Here is a 14,196-nt window from a genome sequence, read left to right as displayed (position 1 = left end):
ATAATCGCCGGTGTGTAATGACCTTAACCCTCAAAACCACGTCGACCTGGGCGCACACTAATTATCGTTAGCCTTGGCTAGCCAATAAGCATTTTTAAAGGACACATTTGTGAAAAAAGGTTGATGATGTCATCATTGTGCTGCTGTGAGTATTTAAAAGCTGAATGGACACACAATGTTCCTCCTCTCTCCACCAGAGGGCAGCGATGACTCTCTGCTTCTCTGAAAACAAACCCAGGTGTTCTGTGAAAAGACAATAAACCAATAAGAATCAGAATGTATTAACTGTGTGAACATGTTAACACTTTAGAATAACCTTCCCTTATAATAGTAAATTAATCATTCCCAAATGATCAGTTAATGTGTTACTCAAAACTTGTCAAATGTTTGTTAATAGTTTAATGATTTAAAACTATGCTATACATGGTTAATAGATCATGAGCAAGTTGTTAGTTTACCAAGAGGACCCCCCCCCCCCCCCCGCCCCCCCATATGGCCACATTGTCATCAGTGTTGTCTGATACAACAAATCATCTGATTATTAAATGTGATTATTAGATTCATTATTATAAGAGATTAAGCAGAAGACACATGATAATGTGAATTCACGCGACCGGGATGGTTTACCAGGCTAGTTGTTTCACTTCTTACACAAGCATGTTGTTTTGTGTATGTTTTATACTTTTATACACTTTTATACATTAAAAAAGAAAGTTTAGTGAAAAGAAAGAGGAAGTGAACCTGGGTGTGTGGGAGGAGTCTAAAGATTCTCATCATTGGTTGTCGGCACCAGAATACGACCTGATAGAAGAAGAAGAGAGACAGTTAAAACAGACACACAAATAAATCCTATGTACTGTATTGTGTGCATTTCTCCATAAAATGCATACATTGTACACACAATAACACAACAACACAATAACATTAAGGTTCAGTCATCAGAACTAATGTGAACATTTGACTCTTATTTAGGACTAAATGTAACACTGATGTATTAAAGCTAAATGTAACAACATAGAACACACTTTGACCTCTAACTAGGTTGTCTAAACTGGTCTAAACCGGTTAAGGTTCTAAACCAATATAAACCAGTTTAGGTTGTGGCTTTACATGTTTGCTTGTTTGTTTGTTTGTTTGTTTGTTTGTTTGTTTGTTTGTTTGTTTGCATTTCTGTGAGGGTTCCACATGTCATGTGATCCTCTGTTGATCTGACCTCGTTTCTTCCACTGGAAGTAGATGAATCCAGACAGGAACAAGACCAGACCCAGAACCAGACCTGATGCTCCCATGGCCACCTTGTTCTTCACTGACTCTGGCATGGAGAAATCTGACAATACAAATATATCATATCATATCATATCATATCATACCATATCATATCATATCATATTATTACAGAAGATTAAAATACCTTGTTCTTCACTGACTCTGACATGGAGTCATCTGACAATAAGCTACAACAACCAAACACAATAAACAGACGACACAGTCATTGTGAGTCTGTTCAGTAATAATGAGTCCAACCCTATTGGTCCAGTCCTTGAGGAGTTTGTCACCTGATGTGACATGTCCTTCTTAGAGCTAAATACATCCAAAACAAAGGATATGATGATAGATTTTAGAAGACATGAATCAACCTTTTACTATGATGATTATAAAGCAGGCTGCATGTGGAATGTGCAGAAAGTATCTTGGGACAGAGTCAGACTCAGAGCTGTGAGGCAGTTTGTAAAAAAGAACATCAGCGCCTGTTCTGTCTTAGAAAACTGTCTTGTTTTCACATTGATAAAACCATGATGACTCTTTGATCTGCTTTTATCAATTCAATCTGGTCTTTGATCTGTTTTTATTTTTTTTACATTTGGGGTCCTTGACAAGAAAAGGTTTGAGCACCACTGATATAGCAACAATAGTTTTTTTTTTTTTTAAATGAAGACATAGACATTTGACAGTTACAAATGTTCGCTTAAAAATATATATATATTCAAAGATTTGCACAAATGTTCACGATTAAAAAAAAATAGCAGATCTACAAGCTCATAGTGTGGCACTCGGTGCCGCGCTATGAGCTTGTATATCTGCTATTTAGACAGTAAATTACAGTAGATTATAATAACTGACCCCAGTCCATCTTGATAGGTGCGGTCAGGCTGGGATGTTCCACCATGCATGTGATCTTCTCTCCTGATCTGTAATGCACACACACGCGCACAAACACACACACACACACACACACACACACACACACACACACACACACACACACACACACACACACACACACACACACACACACAGTAGTAGTAGCTGATCTACATGCTGAACCGCGCCGTGATTCTATTCACATTGATCTGTTGATCTTTGTTAATATTTTGTTTGACTATTATTGTACAGTAGGAGCGTGAATACCCCACTGGGCTCTCCTCCGCTCTAGTGTTTATTGTGTATTCCACTATTCCCTCTGCATTGCAGGAAAATAGGAAGGCAAGAGGCAGAAGAAACTTAGTAACGAGATACGCATGTTATAGCGTATTCCTCTGTGTGCGTGCGTGCGTGCGTGCGTGCGTGCGTGCGTGCGTGCGTGCGTGCGTGCGTGCGTGCGTGTGTGTGTGACTTAATATAAGCCTACCATTTAATGGGCCATTTTCAGCAAGAGAGTAACACTTGTTTCATTTTTAAAGAATATATGTATAGGTGTCTGTTAGGTGTGTATTTCTATGTATAGGTGTCTGTTAGGTGTGTACCTGGGTGTGTACTCCAGGTAGGAGTGGTACTGGTAGTACCAGTCTCCATCAGACAGCTCATCGGTAGAGGAGAGACCAGAGGTCAAAGGTTCTTGACCTATCCACCAGGTCACCAGGATCACTTTAGGATAGAAGTCGTAGCTGCTGCACCTCAGCATGTGAGTGTGTTCACCACGACGAGGGGGAGTCTCTGACTTCAGTCTCACTTTGGGCTCCACTCCTAAAAAAGATGATGATGATGATGATGATGATTATTATTATTATTATTATTATTATTATTATTATTATTATTATTATTATTATTATTATTATTATTATTATTATTATTATTACCCTTATTATTATTATTATTATTATTATTATTATTATTATATAACTGTCATAGGAAAATGTCATTATCTAACTATATAAATGGCGACCGACTTCCGCACCCTCGGTGGCGACACCCCACAGCTCTGTTATCGAATAAACAACGCACCGCCAGACCACATGTCGCCAACTGACTCGCCACGGCGCCCGCACTGAATTTACGCCTCGCGTAGGGGACATCTCACTGCTCACTACACCTTTTCCACCGCGCAACATAATTAATTCTACTCACCAAATGTCGGACAAAACGGAAGGGGAGCCAGCTTCGTACCGTTTACCGTGCGCACGACCTAATCACCACAACAGCAGGCAGCCGGTGCGGGGGCTTTTTCCTTTTTTTCCAAAAAATGTTTTTGGTCACCATTTTCTCCAGGAACCATTTCTGGTGTAACGCCACCGGCAGCATGCGCTGGGTTGCCAGGTTTGCACAGCCAGCGCCAGAAACAAGCAACCACCTTCATGAAAAAAAAAAAAACACCCAAATGCTCCGCAATGTTCCAGGGGTGTCCCCGCGCGTCCCAACACTCCACAGGGGGTCAGTGGACCAGCAGGGGGTCCGCGGACCCCCTGTGGACCCCCTGAAACATAACAAATATAATTTCTTCAAATTTTTTCCTTTTTCAAAAAAACGTTTCCACAGTTTTACTCCGGCGATTTGGGTCCCCCAATCTACACACGGCCACGCTGGGCCCCGTGCGCGGCTGGGGTTGAGGGGGGCGTAGCCCCCCGAAACTCTAGTCATTAATAATTGTATATAATCCAAATGAGATCCAAATGATCCAGAAAGCCGCAAGCCCGCAACACGCTTGGTCTTCAACCAGCCAAAATGTTAACGGTTCCCGGCTCTCCCCCGTTCTCTTCTCCCTCCATTGGCTCCCAGTTGCTGCCCTCACAGAGTACAAAACACTGATGTTGGCCTACAAAGCAACCAAAGGTATGACACCCCCATATCTTCAAACCTGATCCAACCCTACAACCCCTCCCTTTCACTCAGATCAGCTAACACAGGGAAGCTGTCTGAACATTCTCGACACCCTGGACAATGCTCCACACATCCTAGACTCTTCTCCCTTCTCTAAAACACCCTGGACAACGCTCCACACGTCCTAGACTCTTCTCCCTTCTGGCTCCAAAACTGTGGAACAAATTCCCCATTGCAGTCAGAACTGCAGACTCACTCACAATCTTCCACCGTAATCTGAAGGCTCTCCTCTTCAGACTCCACCTCAGCCTGTAGCACTAGACGTAGCCTTGATGACCTTGCAGGCTTATGCAACGACTAAAATGTAATTTTGATAGCATATTATGTAGACAGATGCCAGGTCATTTGTTGACTTGGCATCCTATAGGCCTAGTGTGGATAGTTTTAAAGTACATATTATTTATTTGTTTGATATTATACTGTTTAGACTGATGATAGGATCTTGGTTTACCTATGATCCTAGATTACTATTTCTATGCATTTGATGTATTACCTTGTGTTTTCCTTGCTTACTGTAAATCTCTCTGGATTAAGAGCGTCTGATAAATGCCTACATTGTGATTGTAAATGTCAGTGTTTGGCCACCAGATGGCGTCAGAAAACAACTTTCATAGAGTACTGTAGATTATACAATAGTCTACAGTTTTGTACAAAGTAGAATGCATTTATATAATATAATTTAAACATATTAGATAATTCACAGTTACACAGTGCTTTGCATAAACAAAAATAAACCAAGCAGTATCATTTTATGAAAATAGTTTGAATGAACAAGAGTAGAAACAAACAAAACAATACACATAATCCTGTAAAATATTAATAAAGTGATTAAAAACATACAAAACAAACTAGTAAAGACAATAATTCAAATATAAAATCAGGTGGTGAAATGAAGTGTATAGAGGTGTGTTTTAGCCTGCATGGTTCTTTTTAACGTTCATTTAAAAACATTAATCCTGGTGTCTCTGTTTTAGGCAGGTCATTAAATGTAGGTGAAAACAATCTGAAATAGATCTATATGTTTCATTTATACTCGGTGTACGATGGTGACACCACATGTTGTGAGCTTGTAGATCTGCTATTTCCACTGTGTGACAGTGTGTTAGGATACAGTATAAATCAGGCTTAAAGGGATAGTTCACCCAAAAAAATATTTGTTTTCACCCCATGGAGACTTGAATTCATGGATATTGCTTTTTTTTAAAAATTGTTTTACAATAATTTGATGACAAGCGGACCGGTAGGCAGCGGTTCCGGTAGGAGATACAAAGGAGACTTCTTTTGTCTCCTACCGGAACCGCTGCCGGTCATCAAATTATTGTCACATGAGTCTCCATGGGGTGACTAATCCATAGAAAAAAAGTAATTTTGGGGTGAACTATCCCATTAAGTGTTTCAGAGGATCTGAAATGTTTCTCAGCAGATTAAGTCATGTTTTATAATCATTATCAGATCAATATTAACACCATTAATCATCTCTGAATAGAATGATTTATTATGATGTCATGTTATAGTTTATGAGGTGATGAGTGTTGAGTGCTGCTCGGAGATCAGCTCACCTCTCTTGTTCAGAACATTGGAGTAGTCGGAGTCAATGAAGGGTTTGCAGATTGCCTCTCGTGCTCCTCTCATCGCAGCCAGTAGTGTAGGATCTTTATTCCAGCGCTCTGCGTTCTTCACACCAAACTCAGTGTATCCAACAAACTGATCTACTCTACTGTCCCACCTGGTGATCTCATCACCATCGAAATTAGATGACGCTATGAACTGTATGTCCTTCAGCTCACTGGAGTTAAACACACAGCGGGAAGCCTCATAGTACACATATCCATCTGGAAATAGACAATTAAAAATATCATTAATGTTCAGTTTTATTATAATCTGTATCATATCATCACTGTGTGTGTTTGAATTGTCAAGTACTAGAGTGGCTGAGTAAACAAGTACTCTGTCTGTCTGTCTGTCTGTCTGTCTGTCTGTCTGTCTGTCTGTCTGTCTGTCTGTCTGTCTGCCTGCCTGCCTGCCTGCCTGCCTGCCTGCCTGCCTGTCTGTCTGCCAGACCCCATCATATATTTCCAGGATAACCCCTTTTTTATACCTAGGCTATTTGAAAATAGCAGATCTATAAGCTCATAGCTCGAGCTTGTAGATCTGCTATTTTCAAACATTTTAGTACTTTTACTTTTGGTACTTTAAGTACATTTTGATACCAATACTTTTGTACTTTCAATCAAGTAAATTTTGAATTCCGGACTTTTACTTGTAACACTTGTAACACCGCCACCGAAATGGGTCGTAGCACCGGGCTCCACAAAGGATTAATCCGGCCATGTGGCGTAAACTCTGTCTGTCTGTCTGTCTGTCAGACTCCATCATGTATTTCCAGGATAACAGAGATAACACTCACAGAAAGGTTATTTTGAGAGAGAAATGCCTCTCAATATGAATACATTTTGATATGTTTTTATTTTGATGGTAACTGTTGTATAATCGTATTATCACCTCAAGCACATATTCATGTTTAATAAAAATAAATATTATATAGAAAATATTTCACCATAAAAACCATAAATGCTTAATATACATGTTTAAACATTTTCATTCATGTTAAATTCATTCAACCGTTTTAGTTAATAACTATTGTGTTCATAGTATTCATGTACCTTTCACTGGTGGTTTCTTCAAGGCAGTGAGAATGGAGTCCAGCTGGCCTTTGCAGTACTGCTGCCGATCCAAAGCTAGTTCATAAGCTGCTGTGAAGGTGATTGGATCTACAAACGGAGGCTGAGGGTACACCGCCTTCCCTTTGTTGTAGTCTGCGTACATCATCACTTCACCATCCAGTCCTATCATGAACTCTTTATATGAGTCTTTAACTGTGTCTGAACAGCCAAGGAGTTGAATGTGCTCATGGAACACTGGAAAAAAAACAAAGATGACATTAAATTCAACAACAAACTTCTTCACAGTGACAATAACACATAATCATCATGTTAAACAATCATGTTTGGTTCTTATATGCAGTGAAAGGTTGGATATTAAAAGTAGCTTCCTGTCAAACGTTTTATTCACACTGAAACAGATTCAAATGTTTTTATGTATTTATGTATTTATTTGTGTGTGTGTGTGTGTGTGTGTGTGTGTGTGTGTGTGTGTGTGTGTGTGTGTGTGTGTGTGTGTGTGTGTGTGTGTGTGTGTGTGTGTGTGTGTGTGTGTGTGTGTGTGTGTGTGTGTGTGTGTGTGTGTGTGTGTTTGTGTAACATAAATAATATAAATATAATATACTTACTTCCTGGGATCGCTTTGACATGAAGTACAGAGGAGAGGATGAGGAGGGTGGCTGTAATCTTCATCATCACTGATCAAAACTGAACTGAATTCAATAGATGAGAATAAACAGATGAGAATAAACAGATGAGAATAAACAGATGAGAATAAACAGATGAGAATAAACAGATGAGAATGAACAGATGAGAATAAACAGATCAGAATAAACAGATCAGAATAAACAGATGTTTACTGAAAGAGAAGTTCTGGAGTCTGAAAGAGAATGAAGGAGGACTCGTTCTGTAGTTTAGAATAATCAGCCAATCAGATTAAAGATATGATGTTACATCATCTGTTTCCAGAAAGACGGCAGTCTGGATTATTGCACATAACAGTATATAGCTGCTGCTTATGCACCTTATGAACCTTATGTATATAACATACCTTATGTTTCCTCATGTACATACTGTACCTTATGCACCTTATGTCTAACCTCATGTACATACTGTACCTTATGCACCTTATGTCTAACCTCATGTACATACTGTACCTTATGCACCTTATGTCTAACCTCATGTACATACCGTAGGTCAGTTTAATAGATACATTCAGTGATAGGTTTCTATCAGTTTAATAGATACATTCAGTGATAGGTTTATATCAGTTTAACACAGATAGATTCTAGAACTCCTTCATCCTGAGGGCCATAAGACTGAAATGAAGCACTGGGAGAGGTCAGAGGTCAGCTAATTATAGCTGAGTTTTTTAACTGTGTCTTTTATTCTGATAATAAAAAAAGTCGGTCGGTCGGTAGGGCAGCTATAGACGATGTTTTAACTCTGGCAGTCAATGAGTTAATCAGCAAAACAAATAGTGGTTGTAAAAAGAGTGTCGGCAGCGGGAAACGATACCAGGAGGTTAGGGTTGTCAGTCTAATGATTAGTGAGGCACGCCACCAGACCAGGTGCTGTAATGAGGTTTCAGACTGTTGATTTACATTTAGTTTTAGTCATATTTTAGTCATCTGAAATGTTTTAGTTTTAGTCTAGTTTTAGTCGACTAAAGTGTGTTTTGGCGGTGCCTTGATGGTGTCGTAATGGTTGATTTTACACTTGGTTGCATGCTGAAAATAGCCGATCTACAAGCTCACAACGCGTCACAGCGCGACGCGTTGTGAGCTTGTAGATCGGCTATTTTCAGAGCACAACACCCGAGCGCAACCAAACATAAAATGACTTGTCTTTTAGTTCTACTGGATCTCTTCTCCACTAGTCCCTCACTAACATTTTAGTCTAGTTTTTATTTGTTGATGAAATTGTCAATATATTTAGTCTTAGTTTTAATCATCGAGGCTTAGTTTTTATTTCGTATTAAGTTTTCGTCAATGAAAAAAGGTCGACCAACATTTTTCGTTATAGTTTTAGTCGACTAAATCAACCCTGGTTTCAGTCTGTATTAGAATGTGTTGAATGTGATGCTGAGAGGCAGCTCCGCCTTCATCACAGAAGTGGGCGTGGTTATAGCACAAGAGGTTTTGGAATGACGCGGTTCAGTGCCTTGCTCAAGGACACTTTAATTATGAAGCCAGGAAGAGCCGGAACCTGAACCTGTAAACTGAACTCACAGACGCTCCTCTGATCCAAGCCTCATTACATCTCACTGATGATGTGTGTGTGTGTGTGTGTGTGTGTGTGTGTGTGTGTGTGTGTGTGTGTGTGTGTGTGTGTGTGTGTGTGTGTGTGTGTGTGTGTGTGTGTGTGGTTGAACTCACCAATGAAGCTTCTGACTGGAATTTCACTTCCTGATTCACTCAGCAGCCAATTAGAATTATTCTTTTATTAAAAATCAGTAGAGAGAGAGAGAGAGAGAGAGAGAGAGAGAGAGAGAGAGAGAGAGAGAGAGATTTTGATGTGCTTGTTACAAAGTTTCTCAGAATTACTACACATTTCTTAAAATCTTCACTTTCACCACTTTTATCAAAATTGTGTGTGTGTGTGTGTGTGTGTGTGTGTGTGTGTGTGTGTGTGTGTGTGTGTGTGTGTGTGTGTGTGTGTGTGTGTGCGTGCGTGCGTGCGTGCGTGCGTGCGTGCGTGCGTGCGTGCGTGCGTGCGCGCGCGTGCGTGTGTGTGTGTGTCATTTGTTTGTATTGTGCATTGTTCATATTTGTTTTTATATAATAACAGTAAATATAAATGTATATATTATATAATAACATAAATATTGTACTTACTTTCTGGGATCGCTTTGACATGAAGTACAGAGGAGAGGATGAGGAGGGTGGCTGTAATCATCACTGAACTGAATTTAATAGATGAGAATAAACAGATGAGAATAAACAGATCAGAATAAAAAGATCAGAATAAACAGATCAGAATAAACAGATGTTTACTGAAAGAGAAGTTCTGGAGTCTGAAAGAGAATGAAGGAGGACTCGTTCTGTAGTTTAGAATAATCAGCCAATCAGATTAAAGATATGATGTTACATCATCTGTTTCCAGAAAGACGACAGTGTGGATTATTACACATATCATGAACAGTATATAGCTGCTGCTTCATGAGTAATCAACAAACTATACTAAAAACTGGGCAAACATTGGCCAAATTGTCAATTAATATATGAATGAGCAACATTTTTGTACAAGTTATTTTAGAGCATGTAGATCTATTTATCTGTGCGAACTGAGTCAAACTAAATGTAACGCCTCAACTCCTACAATTCCAAGTCTTTTTCAGGGTGGGGGGTCCTGAGTTCAAATATGATTATTTTAGGAGGTCCCCAGTTTAGATATGATTATTTTGGGGGGTCCCCAGTTCAAATATGATTATTTTAGGAGGTCCCCAGTTCAAATATGATTATTTTAGGAGGTCCCCAGTTTAGATATGATTATTTTGGGGGGTCCCCAGTTTAAATATGATTATTTTGGTGGGTCCCCAGTTCAAATATGATTATTTTGGGGGGTCCCGAGTTCAAATAGCATTATTTTGGGGGGTCACCAGTTCAAATATGATTATTTTGGGGGGTCCTCAGTTCAAGTTTGATTATTTTGAGGGTCCCGAGTTCAAATAGGATTATTTTGGGGGGTCCTCAGTTCAAGTTTGATTATTTTGGGGGTCCCGAGTTCAAATAAGATTATTTTGGGGGGTCGCGGTCTGAAAAGGTTGAGAACCACTGGTTTATGATTGAAACTGAGGGATAAAGTGAATTCAGTGTTTTATTTACAACATGAATGTGTCTGATTCACAACAGCCAACAGGGTGTATATCTACATGTGTATATCTAAAGGGTATCTTACTGGTTCGCGTCACGATGTGACACGTTGTGAGCTTGTAGATCGGCTATTTTCAAATAGCCTACAGTAGGTATAAAATAGGGCTAAAGTGGTTAATGTATGTTTTATAATAATTTATATCTGCAAAGTAAAACATTTTTCAAATAATTGTAGTGGAGTAAAAGTACAATATTAGCCTCTGAGATGTAGTGGAGTAGAAGTAAAAGTATTGAACTTTACACCACTGAGTATAATGAACAGGGGGTTAGGTGAGTTCTGGGTGTGAGGCCTATAGTAGTAACCTAACCTGACCTGCTTGTTTAGAGAGGGTCTGAAGCTTTGTTTTTAATGCCTTTGTGGTGCTAAAGTAAGTCAAAATGACATTGGATGAGTGAGTGCTCCTGCTAGTGTCCTCAGTGTGTTCCTGCTGAACCACAGAGGAGATCCTGAATACAAAACCTCTTCTTTGGTTGACTTTTATCATTACATTTTTCCACTGGAGACGTTGTCCTCTAAGATAGAACCCAGGTAGGTCATTATTTCATCTTTCCTTGTGATAACATTGTCACCCTCTTTGGCCTTGTAGAGGTTTATTCTGGACCCCAAAATAATGCATTCAGTTTTTACCCACAGGTGTAATGATAGTGTGTTATCAGTGAGCCAGGTGCAGAAGACAATATTTGAGTTACAAACGTTTGCTTTAAAATACATGAGATTTGCACACATTTTCATGATTTTTCAAAAATAGCAGATCTACAAGCTCATGGCGCGGCACCGAGTGCCGCGCCATGAGCTTGTAGATCTGCTATTTTTGAATAGCCAAAGTATGAAACAGTGGCTATAGCTCAAATCTATAATGACACAGATGCGTTCCCGACTTGAATGGGTTAATGATGCAAATGATGTCGTCTGTTGAAGCAACACCACGATGTAAAACACATCACACACTACTGACTGTAGAACAGCATTATACAGGATTACTTCTTTAAAGGGATAGTTCACCCCCAAAATGACTTTTTTTCTATAGATTTAGCCACCCCATGGAGACTTGAATTCATGGATATTTTAGTTTTTGTCACATTACTAACATTCCTGAACCAATAATTTGATGACCGGCAGCGGTTCCGGTAGGAGACACCTCCTTTGTGTCTCCTACCGGAACCGCTGCCTACCGGTCCGCTGGGCATCAAACTATTGGCTTAGGAATGTGACCAAAAAAACTCTCCATGGGGGATTAAAATAGAATACTAATTACTAAATACTAAGAATAAATACTAATCCATAGAAAACTGCTGGTGTGAGAATAATAATAATTATAATTATGTTTTCATGTTCATTACAACAGATTTATTCAAACCACTGCTGATTGGAAATGTACTTTTTATCATGTACAGAAGATTATTATTAGTATTCATGGCTCATGTTACACATAGAAAAATAATTCTTCTTTAAAAGGTTATTAAGAACCATATTATTTAGTGAATGCTTTGTCATTTTCCTCATAAGCTCTAGGGAAACTCTTATTTATTATGCTGTGGAATATAGTTTATTTTATTATCTGTATTACTATGCAGTGGATAGTAATTGATTGTAAGTAACTAGAAGTTCGGGCCGCTACGCGGCCCGAACGTCTAGCGTGACGCGTCGTTCACTTTGCAGTGCCACCTTACAGGCACCTCACAGCGTGAGAGAGAGTTTTGTGCTCTCCTAAATCCACGGCAGGCTTTGAAAGTACCCACTTCAGAAAGAGGTGACGTGCATCACCTCTCCAATGACCAAAACCCACTATGGAAGCCATCGAACTGGTGCGATCTGACGGCATCCTAGAATTTATAGGTAGGATGTGATGTCATGCGTGATGTCATGCTGTCGTGAGATTACGTCACACTGGCGTTGTGTCCATATTCGGGACGACCGTCTCATCGTGATGTCAGATTACGTCACACTGGCGTGATGTCAGATTACGTCACACTGGCCACATACAACGTTCGTACATACTGACAACCGACATGGCGCAGGATTCAAATTGTATATACTAGAAGCTCGCCCCCGCTACGCGGGGGCTCGCGTCTAGCCCGCGGCCACGCCCACGTAGCGCCCGCGGCCACTTGGCAGCGCATATAAGTGGCGTAGCGTCATGAGGGCCAGTGCGGTGAAGACCCTGTAGCGCGGATGATATGTGGCATAGAGGGGCAGATTGTAAATCTCCAGAGCAGAGGAAACATCTGTGGGCTACCATTGGTTCAGCGATGTGTGCGGTTGCCCTGCGGCCTCTCCTCCTCCACCAATGTGCAGTATTGAGAGCCCTGACCTCACAACATTTGGAGCGATGGGCACTGCACTCTGGTTGGTTAGGGTACACCTAGGGCCCAGGTAGAACCCAGTTAAAGCCTGCATGGGCAAACCCAGTTAGGCTAGTTGAGGCCCACCTAAGGGCCAGGTAGAAGCTACTTATAGCCCGCATGGGCATTGCAGTTAAGACCCACCTCGGCCCCACATAGAATTGCCTAGGTGGGGCCCACCTAAGGCCCAGGTGATGTTGTGTGTGTAACAGACATACCTGCAGTGTGTAGATCAATGTCCATATGAAAGTCAATGCCCAGCAGTGTTTTTTTTTTCTCCAGCAGAGTTTCTAGTGTCTCTATCTCTCTCTGGAAGAGGTTGCACATGAACTCTGCAGCCGCACTGAGGCGCTCCAACACAAAGACTCTGACATTAAGCTGCTTCACACAACAAACATCAGCACCACGCTGCTGTTTGTCCAAAAGACACAATATCTCCTCTCCCACCGACGTCATGTGTTCATTTATCGACAGCCGTACAGACTCCTTTTGACACATTTGACCTCGTTTATCCAGCTCTCACGGACTCTCCCCTAATACAGTGGTTCTCAACCTGTCGGTGGGGACCCCCCACAGGCCAATGTTAAAATGGTAGCACTTGTTCCTCAACATAGTGTGAATGTGCGTGCAAAGTTGACCGCAATCGGACGCTGCATTCATGATTTGCGGCATTTTGTGCAAACTTTAGATGTGAATCTTAGCCAATGGGGATGGAATATGAAAGATTAAACAGATCCGACTTGATCACATGACTATAGAGATCATGTGTACCGATTTGCATGAAATTTAGATAAAATCGGAAGGAGTAATGTAAAGAAATATGTTTTACATAAGTCGGCCTCCTGGTGGCGCTATAAAAGGTAGATGTGAAAAATGCAGGGGAAAGGTTTTTCCTTGACCTCTAGAGAGTGCACATACAAAGTTTGACACAGATTGGTGCAGTTGTAGGTAAAAACACAAATCGGACTGTTATAGCGCCACCATGAGGCTGATTAGAAAAATCTCAAGTGGAATTTCTTCCTCGGCATAGTGGGAATGTGGGTGCAAAGTTGCACGGAAAGTGCATGCTGTGTTCATAATTTGAGGCATTTTGGTCAAAACGGAGCAGTCCTGCAAACTTTGGAAGCCATTTTTAGTCAATCAGGATGGAATATGAAAAATCTGAAAGACGTTTTTTTTTAAATGACTATAGAGATACTCTCCCTCATTTATCAACGCGGTGT

The 14,196-nt window shown here is 40.4% G+C and overlaps 1 protein-coding gene across 2 annotated transcripts in view; it reads right to left on the bottom strand.

Moving 5' to 3' along the window:
• LOC311042851 (H-2 class II histocompatibility antigen, E-S beta chain-like) overlaps positions 1–9,645 on the bottom strand; it is a 39,261-nt gene extending 29,616 nt beyond the window's left edge. The window contains exons 1-8 of one of the 2 annotated variants that reach the window (XM_084053905.1): positions 9,593–9,645; positions 7,385–7,468; positions 6,759–7,013; positions 5,655–5,927; positions 2,745–2,964; positions 2,122–2,189; positions 1,214–1,327; positions 742–801 (exon numbers count right to left, since the gene is read on the bottom strand). In XM_084053905.1, coding sequence (XP_083910031.1) covers positions 761–801; positions 1,214–1,327; positions 2,122–2,189; positions 2,745–2,964; positions 5,655–5,927; positions 6,759–7,013; positions 7,385–7,451 — 1,038 coding nt within the window. In that variant the 5' untranslated portion in view covers positions 7,452–7,468; positions 9,593–9,645 and the 3' untranslated portion in view covers positions 742–760. Of the gene's footprint in view, positions 1–741; positions 802–1,213; positions 1,328–2,121; positions 2,190–2,744; positions 2,965–5,654; positions 5,928–6,758; positions 7,014–7,384; positions 7,604–9,592 lie in introns of those variants that run through there. The other variant, XM_084053904.1, reaches the window with a different exon arrangement.
• Between the last annotated feature and the right edge of the window lie 4,551 nt (positions 9,646–14,196).

Source organism: Gymnoscopelus microlampas (genome assembly GCF_963454915.1).
Source record: "Gymnoscopelus microlampas genome assembly, chromosome: 4".
Taxonomy (NCBI): Eukaryota; Metazoa; Chordata; class Actinopteri; order Myctophiformes; family Myctophidae; genus Gymnoscopelus; species Gymnoscopelus microlampas.
Note: the sequence above shows the minus strand (reverse complement) of the source record. Positions and strands in the feature narration are given on the sequence as shown.